At 37.0% G+C, this 16144-nt stretch overlaps 1 protein-coding gene across 1 annotated transcript in view; it reads left to right on the top strand.

Annotated features, from left to right (window-relative positions):
* The window catches only part of CDH12 (cadherin 12), a 486656-nt gene that overhangs the window by 403923 nt on the left and 66589 nt on the right, over window positions 1-16144 (top strand). Inside the window, exon 5 of the mRNA XM_017344661.4 lies at window positions 3718-3885. Coding sequence (XP_017200150.1) covers window positions 3718-3885 — 168 coding nt within the window. The remainder of the gene's footprint in view (window positions 1-3717; window positions 3886-16144) is intronic.

Below are 16144 nucleotides of genomic sequence, written 5' to 3'. Positions count from 1 at the left end.
ACTTTCTGTACACTGATTATCATGTTCTGTGGAAGTACTTTAGCTCATTCTTTGCAATGGGTCTCCTTCCTCAAGACAGGTAATCCATTTTTGTTTGTTGTTGATTTTTAGCAGTTAATAAGAAATAAGTGCTATTTTCTGGGTAGCAGATCTCTCTGTCTCTCTCTTCCCTGTCCTTCCCTCTTTCTTTTAAAATGAATTTTATGGGGCCAGCATGACATAACAAGTTAAGCTACCATCTGTGACACTGGCATTCCATATGGGTACTGGTTTATATCCTGGCTACTCTACTTCCAATACAGTTCTCTACTAATGAGCTTGGGAAAGCAGCAGAAAATGATTCAAGTGCTTGGGCTCCGCACCTATTCTGGAGACCTGGATGGAGTTCCAGGTTTCTGTGTTCAGCGGCACCCAGCCCTGTCCATTGCAGCCATTTGGGGAATGAACCAGTGGATGAAATCTCTCTCTCTCTCTCTCTCTCTCTCTCTTTCTCTCTCTTTTTCTCCACCCCCCCCCCCAGGTCTCTCTGTAACTCTTCCTTTCACATAAATATTAAAATGAATGAATAAATAAATTCTACTTGTTTATTTGAGAAGCATAGATAGATAGATGCAAAGCATCCCCATCCTCTGATCCACTTTCCAAATGTTCATAACAAGGAAGGCTGGGGCAGGCTGAAGCTGGGAGACTCCCATAGGAAAGGTAGGAATCCTAATGAGTCATCCTGCTACCTCCCAGAGTTTAAATTAGTATAAAGCTGGAGTTAGGATTCAGAACCAACTATTCTAATGTAGATGTGAGTGCCTTAACCACAAGGCTGAAATCTATGCACACCCAAGTCTTTTCAGTAAACAAAGATGTTTGAAGATTCTTTTCCCAATTTGGACTGTGCAGTCTGCCTGGGTCCTCCAGCTTAAATTCTTTAAGGAAAGGTATAAATTCTATATTGTGGTTCTCTAGAACAAAGATTTTTCAATGGGAAGAGTGATGGAGAGGTGGAATCACATCATGGAGATTGTCTTTGAAACTACATGTACTGTCCTTTCCTTTCTCTAGATTCTCACAATGTTAGGCAGCCTGACACTGAAAATAGGGCTAGATTTAACAATCACCTGTCATACACAGGATGAAGCCTGGGGACACAGCAGTGAGTGTGATGGAGATATCTTGACAACTAATATACTACCAGAGAAAATGTTTCTAGTATTAAAATAAGTCCAAGGCCACCTATTTTCTCTCTTTTTCTGTATAAATGTTAGTAGTTCAATTAACCAGCTCCCAGAGATAGCTTTTTATATATTTCAGCAGATAACCCGAGAAATTCTCATCTCCCTGCTCCCTCCCCCTCAACATCACTGCCTTCCTCTTTCTCTGAATGAAGAAACAATATACCTGATTTTCACATTGGAATGAACTAAATCAAGATAGATCTCAGTCAACAATAGGCCAATACAGTATGCATATGAATCAAAAACATCCATTTTTCTAGGAAATATAAGCATCCTAAGTGAGGTAGATGTAACATAGCTAAAGGAATGCAGGAACAAAGCACTAAATTGTAGAGAATAAAAAAATCTTTGTTAAAAGTCAAGAGCCCAAGTGGAAGAGAGGAGAAGCAGCTGATTGGATCAAAAAGGTATCATTACAAATTCATGAATAAAGCATCAGTAGCAAAAATGAAAGCTGTTTTTTGAAAAAAAAAATACTTCCAAGTGTCAGAAACTATCTCATATTGAGATTAATTCTAAATCAGCAACAAATCAGTATTTGATGAGTAGAAAGTAGAAAGTGCAGATAAAATGAGGATGCATATCTGGTTTATGATTCAGATGCTAAATGTATATGTTGATGGTTGATATAATCTTTGTTATTTATATTGCTACTATATTTGAGAAACTGTGAAAGCCATGTGTGTTTAAAACAAATGCTACCAAATCTCTTCCTAAGACCATTTAATATAGATTGGAATTTGTTGTAAAATGTATTCGTGATTTTACTTGCAATGAATCCAAATTGTCAAGTTAATCCACTGTGAATAAATATAAATATAAATTAGTTTTATAATTGGACTTGAACAGAAATGAGTAGTTGATATATAAATATGCACATATAAAGATTCATGATTGTAAATGGAGTTATTTATAGATTCATTCATTTAGTTAGGCAGTCATTCATGCCAGCTTGTCAGTTATTGAGTTCCTTCTAAATAGTCGGAACTGTCCTTGGTCCTGGAGGAACTTGGTACTTAGAAAGAGGGTCCAGTAATGCCAAAGCTTAGTGATGACTAAATATAAACTCTACTGCTAAAATAATTAAGGAACATATTGAAAGACACAATAAAAGACATAAAGGAAACATTTTGTGCATCAAAAAATTAAAATACTATATTTATCCTAAGAAATAATGACAAGAAGGAAGAATATGATAATCATTGAAAACTGCACTCAGTTTAAAGTTTAATATTTATATGTGTATTTTTTTAACTTTTATTTAATGAATATAAATTTCCAAAGTACAGTTTATGGATTACAATGGCTTTTCCCCCCCATAACTTCCCTCCCACCCGCAATCCTCCCCTCTCCCACTCCCTCTCCCCTCCCATTCACTATATGTGTATTTTTTAACTACAATTTTTAACAACTTTTTAAAGACAGGATCGCCGGCACCGCAGCTCACTTGGCTAATCCTCCGCCTGCGGCACCGGCACACCGGGTTCTAGTTCCAGATGGGGTGCTGGATTCTGTCCCAGTTCCTCCTCTTCCAGTCCAGCTCTCTGCTGTGGCACGGAAGGCAGTGGAGGATGGCCCAAGTGCTTGGGCCCAGCATCTGCATGGGAGACCAGGAGGAAGCACCTGGCTCCTGGCTTCGGATCTGCGCAGCGCAATGGCCATAGCGGCCATTTAGGGAGTGAACCAACTGAAAAGGAAGACCTTTCTCTCTGTCTCTCTCTCTCTGTCCCTCTCTCTCTCTCACTGTCTAATTCTACCTGACAAAAAATAATTAAAAAAAATAAAGACAGGATCATTTGGGGGGACACTGTGGCATAGCTGGTAAAGCTGCTGTTTGCAATACTAGCTTATAACATCCTATATGACATCCTATATGAGTGCCCATTCATGTTTCAGTTGCTCCACTTTCTATTCAGCCCCCTGCTAATGACATGGGAAAGAGAGCAGAAGATGGCCCAAGTGCTTGGGCACCTGCCACCCATTTGAGAGACTCTTATGCAGCTCCTGGCTCCTGACTTCAGCCTGGCCTAGCACTGTCCATTGGGATCATCTGGAAACTAAACCAGTGGATGGAAGATTCTCTCCATTTCTCTCTCCCTCTCTCTCTCTCTCCCTCTCTCTCTCTCTCTGTCTCTCTCTCTCTCTTCCCCTGCCCTCTCTCTCTCTGTATCACTGACTTTTAAGTAATATATTTTTTTAAAAAAGGGGATCATGTATATTAACTATGATGACAGTCTTTCAGAGTTGTTACATTGTTATTTAACTGTATTCCTCACCTCTGCACATTATTTTATTATACTGTTGTTATAATATATCAAACGATGTCCTTACCATTGAAAATTTTAAGTATACCACTATTTAAAAAGATACATGTTTTTCGGTAGCTTGTCTTTGCTAGTGAATCTATATGGTAGCATTTGTTGTTGTTGCACCTTATTTTGTAAACATATTTGTGATATTTATATTACTTTATTATTTTTCCCTTAAGGTGTTATTAGAACAGCTTTGCCAAACATGGACAGAGAAGTCAAAGAGCAATACCAAGTACTTATCCAAGCCAAGGATATGGGAGGACAGCTGGGAGGCTTAGCTGGCACAACGATTGTCAACATCACCCTCACTGATGTCAATGACAATCCTCCTCGATTCCCCAAAAGTATGTCATCTTTCCTATTAAGTCTAAATTAGTGCATCTCTTTTTATTATTTACAATGTCAGTGATTATCTATTTTCTCTTCAGATCGTATATATGTTTAACCTTTTACAACATCATTGAAAGCTATAGGAATAAATTATTTTTCCAAAACTTTTGGTCTTTAGGAAGCTAATGGATAAAAATTTCAGATTTTCAGAATTTAAACTTCTGAGGAGACTCATGCTCAAGGTTACTATCATATAAAATTAGGAATTGATATTTTTTCAGTTCTATGATTCTGGTTCCTATTAAGTTAAATATTTACAATATGTTATGATTTTACCCTAATATATTATTAACTGAATATAGTGCAATGTGCAAACTCTAATATAGTTTAAAACCTTGTGTTTATAGCCCATATGCCACTATATTATTTGTTATATAATTAGTATAAGAATTCTGTCTTCTATTTAGCAATTATATGTATTGAGTCATTTTCATGTAATGCTGTGAAAGTGTAAAATGATATTGATATTATTTGCATTTCTGTAGTTCTGACTCCTTATTTCATTTAGTTCTGTGGTAGCTGAAAATTGCTAGAGTTTGTATGATAATGGAATGATTCACAGCTATATCTTCTCTGTAACTCTGTTTCTTACTGAAAATGAGTATTTCTCACTTCTGTTATATCTAGTTTTCTTTCACAGTGTTACATTTAACACCAGTCAGTACCTACTGGATTCCTGGTGCATTTCAAGAATTATTTCAGTTGTCCTAGGATTTAGAATGCAGAAGATGAATGTTTCTATTACTGATTTTGTAAGAAACTTGGTTAAATAACAAGGTATTTTTTGCATGAACAATTTTTTTTTCGGTGCTGGCTTTTTTTTTTAAACTTTTATTTAATGAATATAAATTTCCAAAGTACAGCTTATGGATGAACAATTTTTAAAAACAAAACATAACTTTATTCCTCTTCAAAGTTCAGAAGGAGTATTTATTATTTATGAGTTCCTCACAAATATCACCCTGAGAAAATTTAGCTAAATGGACATTTATTCCTTTGACTATATGTTTTCCATATACTAATACTTTGTCAATTTTTTTAAATGATTAAATATATTTTATCACAGAAATGTGTTGCTTAGTGATCTGAAAGTCCAATAGCTAAATCTTCAGAGTAGCAATTAGAAATAACACTACTTAAAATGCATATGTTAATAAGTTCAAGACAACCCACAATATTTCAAAACATGTTGTACATGATAAAGATATATATTTTCTATTTTAAACTTGAATTTAATTCACTAAAGGAAAAAGAAGCTGTGGAATGTATGTAACAAATGGCTGCTAAAATATCTGTAAAGATACAGAATTTTACAGTATTTCAGCAAAGTTTGCAATTAAGGGAAAAATAAAAATGTATATAAATGAATATTTAAAAGAAATACTTATAAACAATTAAAAGAAGAAGCAAATGTGTCTTATTAAATTATTATTTTATTGAAGAATATGGTCTATGGTCCCAAATCTTAAAGCACTCAATTTTATTTCCTCCTCTACCTCTTCATCCTCCTTTTCTTCTTTCTCTCTCTGTCTTCCTCTCCCTCCCTTTCTTCCCTGTTTTCTTCCTTATTTTTAATTTTTTTATCTTTTTTACTATTTACAGATGGCAACCTATAATAGCTGGCTTAAGAGAGTAGACTGGGAAATTACTTTGTTGGCATACTAAATAATTTTGGTATTGTGAACTCTCTGGTATTGTTTTGGGTCTTGTGCATGTAAAATATGTTCAATACAGAGTGTGGGAAATAGCAAATCTATTCATGGGTGACATCAATATTCTTATTCACAGGGATTTTAGTGAGAATTTTCAGATCAGAGGGAAGATGATGCCCTTGTTGCTGAGGTTCTAGGGCATTTTTTGGAGTGTGGCAGGGGCTATTCACACTCTGGGACACTGGGACACTGGGATGTGAAAGTGTCTCTGTGATAGAGAATCTACGCTGCCCAGAGGAAGCCATGATGATGTCCTGAGGCCCAACTGAAACACCCAACTTCTGATTTATCTAATAAAAAGAGAATATGGATGAAGCATTAGGCTTACCTGGTATTTACTGAAGTTGGAATCTGTAGGTATGAGGGTACCTATGTGACATCCACTTGGAAAGAATGTGGAAGATAAGGGCATTGGAAATTTAAAGCATTTACAGAGGATGTGGGAACTTTGTCATCACCATCTTATTTCCTTTACAAAACGTTCTGATATTTTCCACATTTCACTGGCAAGAAAACTAGGGTTTATACAAAAGAAATAGTTTTGTATAAGTTTATTTTCATCTGATATTCAAATACCTCCTAGCTTAATGAAGCATTAAAAACAAAACATTATTATTTTCAGTCTAAAACCACATGGGTTCAGAACACATCTGCAAAAATATCTCACCAGGTTGAATTATCACCACTCATAACAGGTAGATCACTGTGATCAAATTATTTACTGCTTGTATTACATGCATATTTGAACTATAATCTAAAACCTACAGCAGGTGGGAAATAATTTGGAATCTGTGAAAGAAGAAATTCTTCAGATTTTACATAAATAAAAATTAATCAGCTGAGATTTTATATATCTTTGTATCAAGCCCTTTTCACTGAGCTGTCATTTTGAATTACATCCTTTAGAGTAAAACCCAGAATATATTTATAAGCAGAAAAACCATATCTTTGGAATTCAGTGATCTTTTCAAGGAATATTTCTCATGTGGAGCAATTAAGCTAGAATTGTGTCATAAAATTACAAACTTACATTATATTTTATTGAATGTAAAAGTCAGGAAAATGTTTATTACATACATAAGTATATTAAAAATTTCCCCTATTGACTATATTTGTTCATGACTGAAGAATTATGCTCAAAATAATATTCATTTGGATGATCCTAATGGAGCTTTTTTAATACTTAAATGTAAACGAGATACTTTTTTAAAGCTACTAATCATAATGTGTTTAGGATGTTGTGTGTTTCTATGCATAAGTGGTATGGTTAATCATCTACCTTGATCCACTCCATTCTATAAATTTGGGACAGAAAAAAAGTCGATGATACCTGTATTTGCATCATGCATGTGTAAACAGTTTGCTATTTTATTAATATCAAATATGATATTCTTGAAATATCAGAACTTCCTGTAAATTTGATATGATGATAATGACCATTCAATTGACTAATTACTATGTAGCATGCATGATGCAAAGTGATTTTTATGTTTTTTTTTTCTTTCCATTCTTCATGGTGACTCCATAATGTTTTAACAATTAAAAAATAAAATAGCAAGGCTTTATTACAAAGAAAGGTTTTGTAACTTGACAAAGACCCCCAAACATTCTAGCACTCCCCCTCAAATTATAACTTGCATAAGATGCCCATGTTTTCATCTAAATACCTATAGATAACCCAGAAAACTGTTCCCCAAAAAAGGTGATAGGGGTCAGCATTGAGACATACTGGGTAAAGCCATTACCTGTGACACTCACATCCATAGGGGTGCTGGTTCTTTTCCTGGCTGCTTACTTCTGATTCAGCTCCCTGCTAAAGATCCTGGGAAAGCAGTGGAAGATGACCCAAGTACTTGGGCCCTTGCACCCACATGGGAGACCTAAAAGAAGCTCTTGGCTCCTGGCTTCGGCCTGGCCCAGCCCTGATGGTTGTGGCCATTTAGGAAGGGAGCCAGCTGATGGAAGACCTCATTTCTGTCTCTGTCTCTCTCTCTAAGTCTGCCTTTTAAATAAATAAAATAAATCTTTAAAAAACATGATAAGGTGATGATACTATTTTAGAAACAGAAGCAATACAGCATAATAAACAATCTACTTGGAATCATATATAGACAAAATATTTTCTTTGCAGATTTTTCCATAGAGTTATATTACTTCTATGTAGTACAATCAGGGCTATCTGTAGAGGATATATACGCTCTATAATCAAATATATAAAAATTCTAATGGTTTCCACAACTTGAATTATAACTGTTAGGACCATCTAACAAGCTGGTCTAAATTATAAAGTAAAATCAATTAAGTGATACACTGTATTCACATTTGAAAAAAATATGAATACTTCTTCCACTTTGTCTCTTCTTCCTATATAGATTTGGGTTGAACACAAAAACAAAATAAGTAAAATAAAGCAGTCCATATAAAACTCTGGAAGAAAAGACATTTTGAATTTATAAGAAATTCATGGAGTGTTTCCATTCTATTTCAGTACAGTAATTCAACAAGAGAATTTTATGATAAATAAATTCCAGTGTAGAAAATAAGGCAAATAATAACTGTTCTAGGAGTGGGCATTTTGTGTTGCAGCTGACAACATTTTAGATGGTAGCATCTCGTATCAGAGTGCTTGGATTTGAGTTCTGGCTGTGATCCTGATTCTAGCTTTCTATGCTTTGCCCTCTGGGAAGCAGCAGATGATGGCTAAAGTAGCTGACTCTAGGGCCGGGCTGTGGCATAGCAGATAAAAGCCACCACCTGCAGTGTGGGCATTACATATGGGCACCGGTTCGAGACCCAGCTGCTCCCCTTCTGATCCAGCTCTCTGCTATGGCCTGGGAAAGCAGTAGAAGATGGCCCAAGTCCTTGGGCCCCTGCACCCACGTGGGAGACCTGGAAGAAGCTCCTGACTCTTGGCTTCGGATGGGCACAGCTCTGGTCGTTGCAGCCATCTGGGGAATGAACCAGTGGATGGAAGACCTCTCTCTCTCTTTCTCTCTCTCTCTCTCTCTCTTCACCACCCACTGTGTAACTGTGACTTTCAAGTAAAATAAATAAATCTTTGAAATAAAAGAAAAAAAGGGGGAGGGGGGTGGTGGTGCTGTTGCACAGTGGGTTAACTCCCTGGCCTGAAGTGCTGTCATCCCATATGGGTGCTGGTTCAAGACCCGGCTGCTCCACTTCCAATCCAGCTCTTTGCTATGGCCTAGGAAAGCAGTAGAAGATAGCCCAAGTCCTTGGGCCCCTGAACCACATGGGAGACCTGGAAGAAGCTCCTGGCTCCTGGTTTCGGATCGGCTCAGCTCTAGCCATTGTGTCCATCTGGGGAGTGAACCAGCGGATGGAAGACTCTCTCTCTGCCTCTTCTCTCTCTGTAACTCTATCAAATAAATAAAATACATCTTTAAAAAATTTAAAAAAAAGAAAGGTAGCTGACTCCTTGTGCTTACATGGGAAACCTAGATTGGGTTTCCAACTCCTGGCTTCAGCTTGATATAATCCAATTGTGTGGGCATTTAGGGAATCAACTAGCAGATAGACTATCTGCCTCTCTCTCTCCTTCTCTCTCTCTCTCTCTCTCTCTCTCTCTCTCTCTCTTTTAAGATTGATTTATTTATTTGAAATGCAGAGAGAGAGAGAGAGAGACCTTCTATTCATTGGTCCACCTCCAAAATACCTGCAACAGTTAAGACTGCGACTGTCCACAAGCCAGGATCTGGGAACTCCATCCACATCTCCTACATGGGTGGCAGGAAAGTGTATTGGAAGTGTAGGTGTCACTTGATCCCACGCACCCTGATGTGAGACATAGGATGCATGTATTCCAAAAGCTGGCTTAATTTGCTATGCTATAATGCCAACCCTGGTACTTCCCAAAAAAAATAAATAAATAAATAGGAATTTTAAAAAGAATTTTTTGCATAAAAAGTGTTCTAAAGAAGTTTCCAATAAATAAAGATGACCACTTCAGCTACATGCAAGTATTTGAGGTTTACGCAGTGTGGAACAATCTGATTTGCCATTCTAAGATTATAAAGTCTCTAATAAAAAAAAAAAATGACTTCACTGTGCAAGTTAAGGCTTTCCCTAATGAGCATGAGAAAGAGATTGGAAATATAATGCAAAAAATATGAAAACTATGGTACCACTATTAAGGCACAGGGGTTAAGCTACTTGCAATGCCATATTGGAGTACTGTGGGAATTCTGGCTAAAACTGACTCCAAACCAGCTCCCCACTAACATGCGTGGGGAGAAAGCAGAAGATGACACAAATACTTGAGCCCCTGCACCTATGTGCGAGTCTGGGCTGGAGTTCCTGCCATTTCACTTTGGCCTGACCCAGGCCTGACTTTTGCAGCCATTTGATGGAGTGAACTAGCAGATACAAGATTCTCTCAATCTCTCTGTCTCTCTCTCTCTCTCTCTCTCTCTGGGTGTGTGTGTGTGTCTTCTGTCACTCAATCTTTCAAATAAATAAATGAACCTTTAAAAATTAAACTGCACTAGCTGGCGCCGTGGCTCACTAGGCTAATCCTCCGCCTTGCGGTGCTGGCACACCGGGTTCTAGTCCCAGTCGGGGCACCGGATTTTGTCCCGGTTGCCCCTCTTCCAGGCCAGCTCTCTGCTGTGGCCAGGGAGTGTAGTGGAGGATGGCCCAAGTGCTTGGGCCCTGCACCCCATGGGAGACCAGGATAAGTACCTGGCTCCTGCCATCTGATCAGCGCGGTGCGCCGGCCGCAGCGCGCCAGCCGCGGCGGCCATTGGAGGGTGAACCAACGGCAAAGGAAAACCTTTCTCTCTGTCTCTCTCTCTCTCTCACTGTCCACTCTACCTGTCAAAAATTTTTTTTAAAAAAATTGAAAAAAAAATTAAACTGCACTAATGCAATTATATAAAATGATATGTTTCTCAAATTTAGTATTCATACTGATTTTTATAACTCAGTGCACAGTTATGACTCAGAATTTTACTAATCCTTAGTGCCTTGAACTGCCTACTGTTCAGACACATATTGTAATACTATGTGTCTTTTTGCTGAAAAAATATTTGAAATCTATTTATGGAATTTTTTGGCAGTTTTAGCATAGTTTATTTAAAACCTGAAGGGACAGAAGCTCCCGTTCCTGAGAGACCAGGCAGGTGTCTCAGAAAAGACTGAGAGCACAGTGTGTTTTCAGGCTGGGGTTTTTATGGACATCTGTTTGGGTCCTCCATTATCTTCTGAAAGCTGACATATGGGCATAGATGTGTTTCATGGGTATTCTTTTCTTGCTATGTGTCCTATGGTGTTTGAGGGTAGCCTTGGAAAGGATTGTCTCATGTGGTCCATGGGACTGCTCACAACATCTGGTCGGATAGGATGGAAATCTTGACTCATAGCCATTAGGAGTTAGACTGCTCTTATTCTGTTACAGACAAAAGTAATGATAGCATTAAAGACACATGGTATAAGCAGAAGCAGTGAGTGTGGAAGTTATAGTGACACAGAGGGGCAATAGGCAGAATTTCCATGACCAGATGTTAGGCCAAAAATTTCAGTCATGTTCAATCTGGTGCTGGAGTTGTCTGGCATTGTCTAAGAAAGTGCAAACATGGTTTTGCACCCCTTGAACAGAAATTAGCATATCTAACTGATTATCAACCCAATACATGGGCTGCGGTATTCTCCCCAGGACCAGTCTTTGTTCCCTCTAGGTGAGGATGAGCACTATACTTTCTGGCAGACAAGTTGTGTTTTTCTTGAACACCTTGTAGCATCACTCTTCTATAAGTTAATGATGTCAGTCAAATGCCCAAAATTTGAGTCTGAGGTGGGGAAACAAATGAGCAAATCATCTACATATCATGAGATGTGTTGATTAAGTTCTTCCATGAGGGCCTGCACAAATAAATGCAGGAAGTATGTATTTTTCATGAACATTTTGAAGATCCTTCATAGATGTCATACAAATGTGTTTAGACTATCACTGAACTGAATACAATTGGAATGTAACCTCACTGAAAAAAGTCTCTGTAATCCATATTCTGCCATACAAGGATGTCAGCGCTTTACTAGACATTCTGTAGGCTGAGGTAAACAAATGAAGAAATTAGTCATATTTTTAAAAAATAATTTATGATTGTTACTATAGTCGCTATGATTATCACATGATCTTTTGCTAACAAGAGCATGAATATTTTTTCAAGTGATGCTGATTTGGTAACTCATTTGGTCCTGTTCATCATATAGAGAAGAGTAAGAAATATATGCTCTGATATGATCTCCCTAGCTTTATTGAATTTTAGATGATTTTATTATCTTTGTAGTCTATGAAAATCATATTAATAACCAACTTAAACTCCTGAGAAATACTCATACAAATTGTTTTTAATTCTCACCAGGTATAAATTGGACAATATACCTTCTGTACTCAAATAATTGAAAATGAACTCTGTAAGACAAACATCTAAATTTATGTAATTCCAAAAATTAGGAATATACTTGAAATTGTTTCTGATTAAATAGGAGGTAGTCGTTAAAACTATGTGGCATTTTTAGGAAAATAGTCATAAAAGGGAGTATTTGAGAAGGAATGTAATGAAATGTGCAATAGGAATTTAGCAGATGGAAAAGGAGAGCAGTGTATTATAAAGAGAGTGAAACATATTAGCAAAACCTTGGCTGCCTCTGATGCATATCATATTCAAGGAACAGGCTCTTGATTCTGTGAAAATTGCCCAGTATTTTAATGTCAAATCTGTAACTTAGTTGGTTACATACTGCCACAAGGCTGATATACAGATTTATATTTTTATAAGTATGTGCATACTATTGCATAGAGGAATAATTGTATAAATTAATATGTCAAAAAACTAATCCTGGTAACTTGGAAAAGACTGAAGAGGAGAGTAGTATGCAGAAAATCCAAGGAAATTATCTGGAATTCAATTACCTTCTAATGTTTCCAAAGACAATTTGTAAAAAAAAAATAAATATTTGAATTAATAAATGATTTCAGCTGATTTTTATATTCTTAACACTTTTCAGGAATTTATTAGGTGTGAATTTTATACTTTTTGGAAAATTTCTAATATTACTTGTGGCATACTTTTGTAAAGGTATTAGGACAATATCACTGAGAATTTTCCATCTGTCTAATCTTGTTAGCTGACTAAGAAACTACAAAAATAAAAGCATTTTAAAGAAAGATTAACATATTTAATAGTGGTTGCAAGGGAAGATTAAATATGTTCTATAAATTGAGCAAACAATGGAAAATTATTGATTCCCTTGAAATGCTGTGAACTTTTGCCAAAATCTCCATCACATTTACTACTTTGAGACAGTAATAGTAGTTATATTAGGCACACATATTAAAAATATATAATTTGAAAAATCAGAAACACTTTTTATTCTGAGAATTATTTGGTAACATAAATAGGTTTTGTTCCATAGATCATTTGGAATTGGTTTGGTTAGGGTTTCCAAAGTAATTTCTTGAAAAATATAATGTTGTAATGCACAAATAGTTTTGCAGGTAAATACAAATGCATGATAATTGAATCTGCAGGCTAGTAGAACTCTGCAATATTAAAAAGTATAATTTATATGTAGATGCTGAGAACTATGTAATAAGAAAGGGAGAACTGGAATAAAAGTAAGAGATATAATGAACTATCTTCTCTTCCTGGGCAGAGAAACAGATGGTTTTATACTTGCAGAGCTCCATACCTTTCTACACCCTTCTCATTTCTTATGATGCTCCTTTCTATGTATGTTTCATTAACTTTGCCCTCCAAGCACCAAAAAAGAGAAACTTTTACTAAATGTGCCTAACTTAGTCTGCACTTAATTGGAATTTGCATCCATTAGTGTACCTGAAGTTAAGAACTTTCAATGATTTGCATTGTAAAGAGTGTATTTTGGGACACCCTTTTAGTTTAAATGGTTAAGCCACTACCTGCAAAGCAGGCATCTGATACATCCTAATTGGGTGCCTGTACAATTCCCAGCTGCTTCACTTCAGATCCAGCTCCCTGCTAATGCACCTGGAAAAGAAGTGGAAGATGGTCCAAGTGCGTGGGCCCTTGCACCCATGCTGGAGACAAGGACATAGTTCCTGTCTCCTGGCTTTGGCATAGGCCAGCCCTGGTTATTGCAGCCATTTAAGGAGTGAACCAATGGATAGAAAAATCTCTCTCGCTCTCTCGCTCTCTCTCTCTCCTTCCCTCCCTCTCCCTCTCTCTTTCTCTCTCTCTCTGTTTTTCTCCCTCTCTCTTTCTATCTCTGTAGCACTGCCTTTCAAATAAATAAATAAATCTTTTAAAAAATAAATAAAAGAGCTTATTTGTTCACTTAGTATTTTCATTTGATTGATTCAGTCATGACAACCAAGCGAAGTGAATTGGGCAGATCAGATGAGAAACTGTATTTTAGATCAGAGATACACGTAACTGATTCTTCTTGTGGTATATCTAACCCTAATCTCCTCATCTGTAGACTGGCACCTGACTCTGTTAAATCATCAGAGCAGTTATGCATCTCTTCCTGCCTCTGTTCAGTGCATCATACATAGCTCTAAATAGACTGGAGTGGGAGCTCTTATATCACAGAAAGACAAACACTGAAAATTAGGCATTATACTGTTTCTCCCTATTCCGACATCGTCATTATTTACTAGGCATGACTGGCTGATGTGTGCTTAGAAAAGTGTCCATAAAATAATATCAAGGGCTTTCCATGTCCATGGAAAATGTGTACTGTTAAAAAGTATAGATTTCTTAAAATTTGCATCAAAATATACATCTTTTTAAAATCTATTTTTCCATAAACCTTTTGTGTTCCAATCATACAAGCAGTTGTTATTAGTTCCTATTCAACTGAACAGGTAATCTTTATTTAAATGTTCTTTCTTTCCTTCATATTGATACACATGGATTTTCTAAAAGGTTCATGAATTTCCTTGCAACATTCTTCCACATGACAGAGAAAAATGGAGTCTCTATGTGGGAGTGATAGAAATGACTCCATCTATATTTGCAGTGCGGCATGAAAAAGATATTTCTGGTGCAAGGGAAGCAAGTGATGTGAGAAAGCCAATTAGCAGACATCTGCAGTAATGCTAGCAAGAAATTTGAGTTGTTAGGTATATGATTATGGTGGGTATTATAGTCTTAAAAATTGCAATATGGGGATATATTTGTTTTACTGTAGGAGGCAAAAAAATAAGTAATACTGATCTTTTGTTATGGAGTGGATTCCTGTCTATTGAACTGGAGAGATCACCACTTGAGAAGTCACTGAATATTACAGAGATCTTCTAAGGGTATGGCAAGGCTATGAGGTCAGTTTTGATTATGTTCCTATTGAGATGCCTTGGAAATATCCAAGTGAAATTTTGACTATGAAACTCAAAAAAACTATGCATAGGCTGGAATTTAGATACAAAGAATGTTTAGCATGAAGATAGTAAATTAAGTCAAGGGGTGGATGAAAGAACCTGAGATGAGGAAAGTCTAAATACAAACTCAGAAAACTGTTATTGACCATGATTGCATAATAGACTTAAACCCAGAACAATTAAGTTACAGTTCCGTTGGAGGGATTGTAAACTTCAGCATTAGAAAAAAACAAAAATCTTTCCAGTTGATGTCCAAATGCATCCAAGAATCACTTATCTAGATTTTTGAGAACACCAAGAAAGGAAATGGAAGAAAAGAGAGGTGAGGGAAAGCATTAAGTGTAGTATGTCAAAAATGGTAGAATACTATAGGTGTAGCATGTCAGAAATACGAAGAAGATCTGGTGTGGAGAAGGGGAATGAGCAGTGTCAATGCTGAGATGTCGCAGCATTTAGAGACACAGAGGTCACTGGCAACATCAGCAGACATTTTTAACAGTGTGTTTAGAAACAAGGTTAAAGCTGCTTGTGGAGGAATTGTGGGTAGCCATGTCTAACACTGATTCTGTTTGAGAGGTTCTGTTGGAAGGATGTTGCCTAGGCATAAGTCAGCACCACTTGCTGCTTCTGAACATTCGCTGGGTGCTACAACTTCTGAAAAAGAGAAGCTTCATTGTTACAAGGTGACCCTGAAGGAGATGGGGAGAAAAATCCAAATCCAGTTCCTAATTAATGGAGTTTTGAGAATTTATAGAGTTAGGGCAAATGGGATATAGCTGCATGAATCTTTGTGTCAGGGCATGACATGTGCAAGGAAAAGGGTGTGGAAAGTCCCTGAACATGTGCATTGACAAGTCATGCTTTTTCCTGTGTCCCATGATCAGAAATGGCTGCTAACATGTCACTTAGCATTATAACCAACCCCAAGGTCAAACTGAGTAGGACTGCACAGACTCCAGTCACAAATTTAAGATTTATTTATTTGAAAGGCAGAGTTACAAAGAGGCAGAGAGGGAACAAGAGGTCTTCCATCTGCTGGTTCACACCCCAAATGGCTGGAGCTGCACTGAGGAGCCAGGAGCTTCTTCTGCATCTCCCATGCGGGTGCAGGAGCCAAGGATC

This window comes from Oryctolagus cuniculus, chromosome 14 (assembly GCF_051225735.1).
Source record: "Oryctolagus cuniculus isolate XC-2025 breed Fujian yellow rabbit chromosome 14, ASM5122573v1, whole genome shotgun sequence".
Taxonomy (NCBI): domain Eukaryota; kingdom Metazoa; phylum Chordata; class Mammalia; order Lagomorpha; family Leporidae; genus Oryctolagus; species Oryctolagus cuniculus.
Note: the sequence above shows the minus strand (reverse complement) of the source record. Positions and strands in the feature narration are given on the sequence as shown.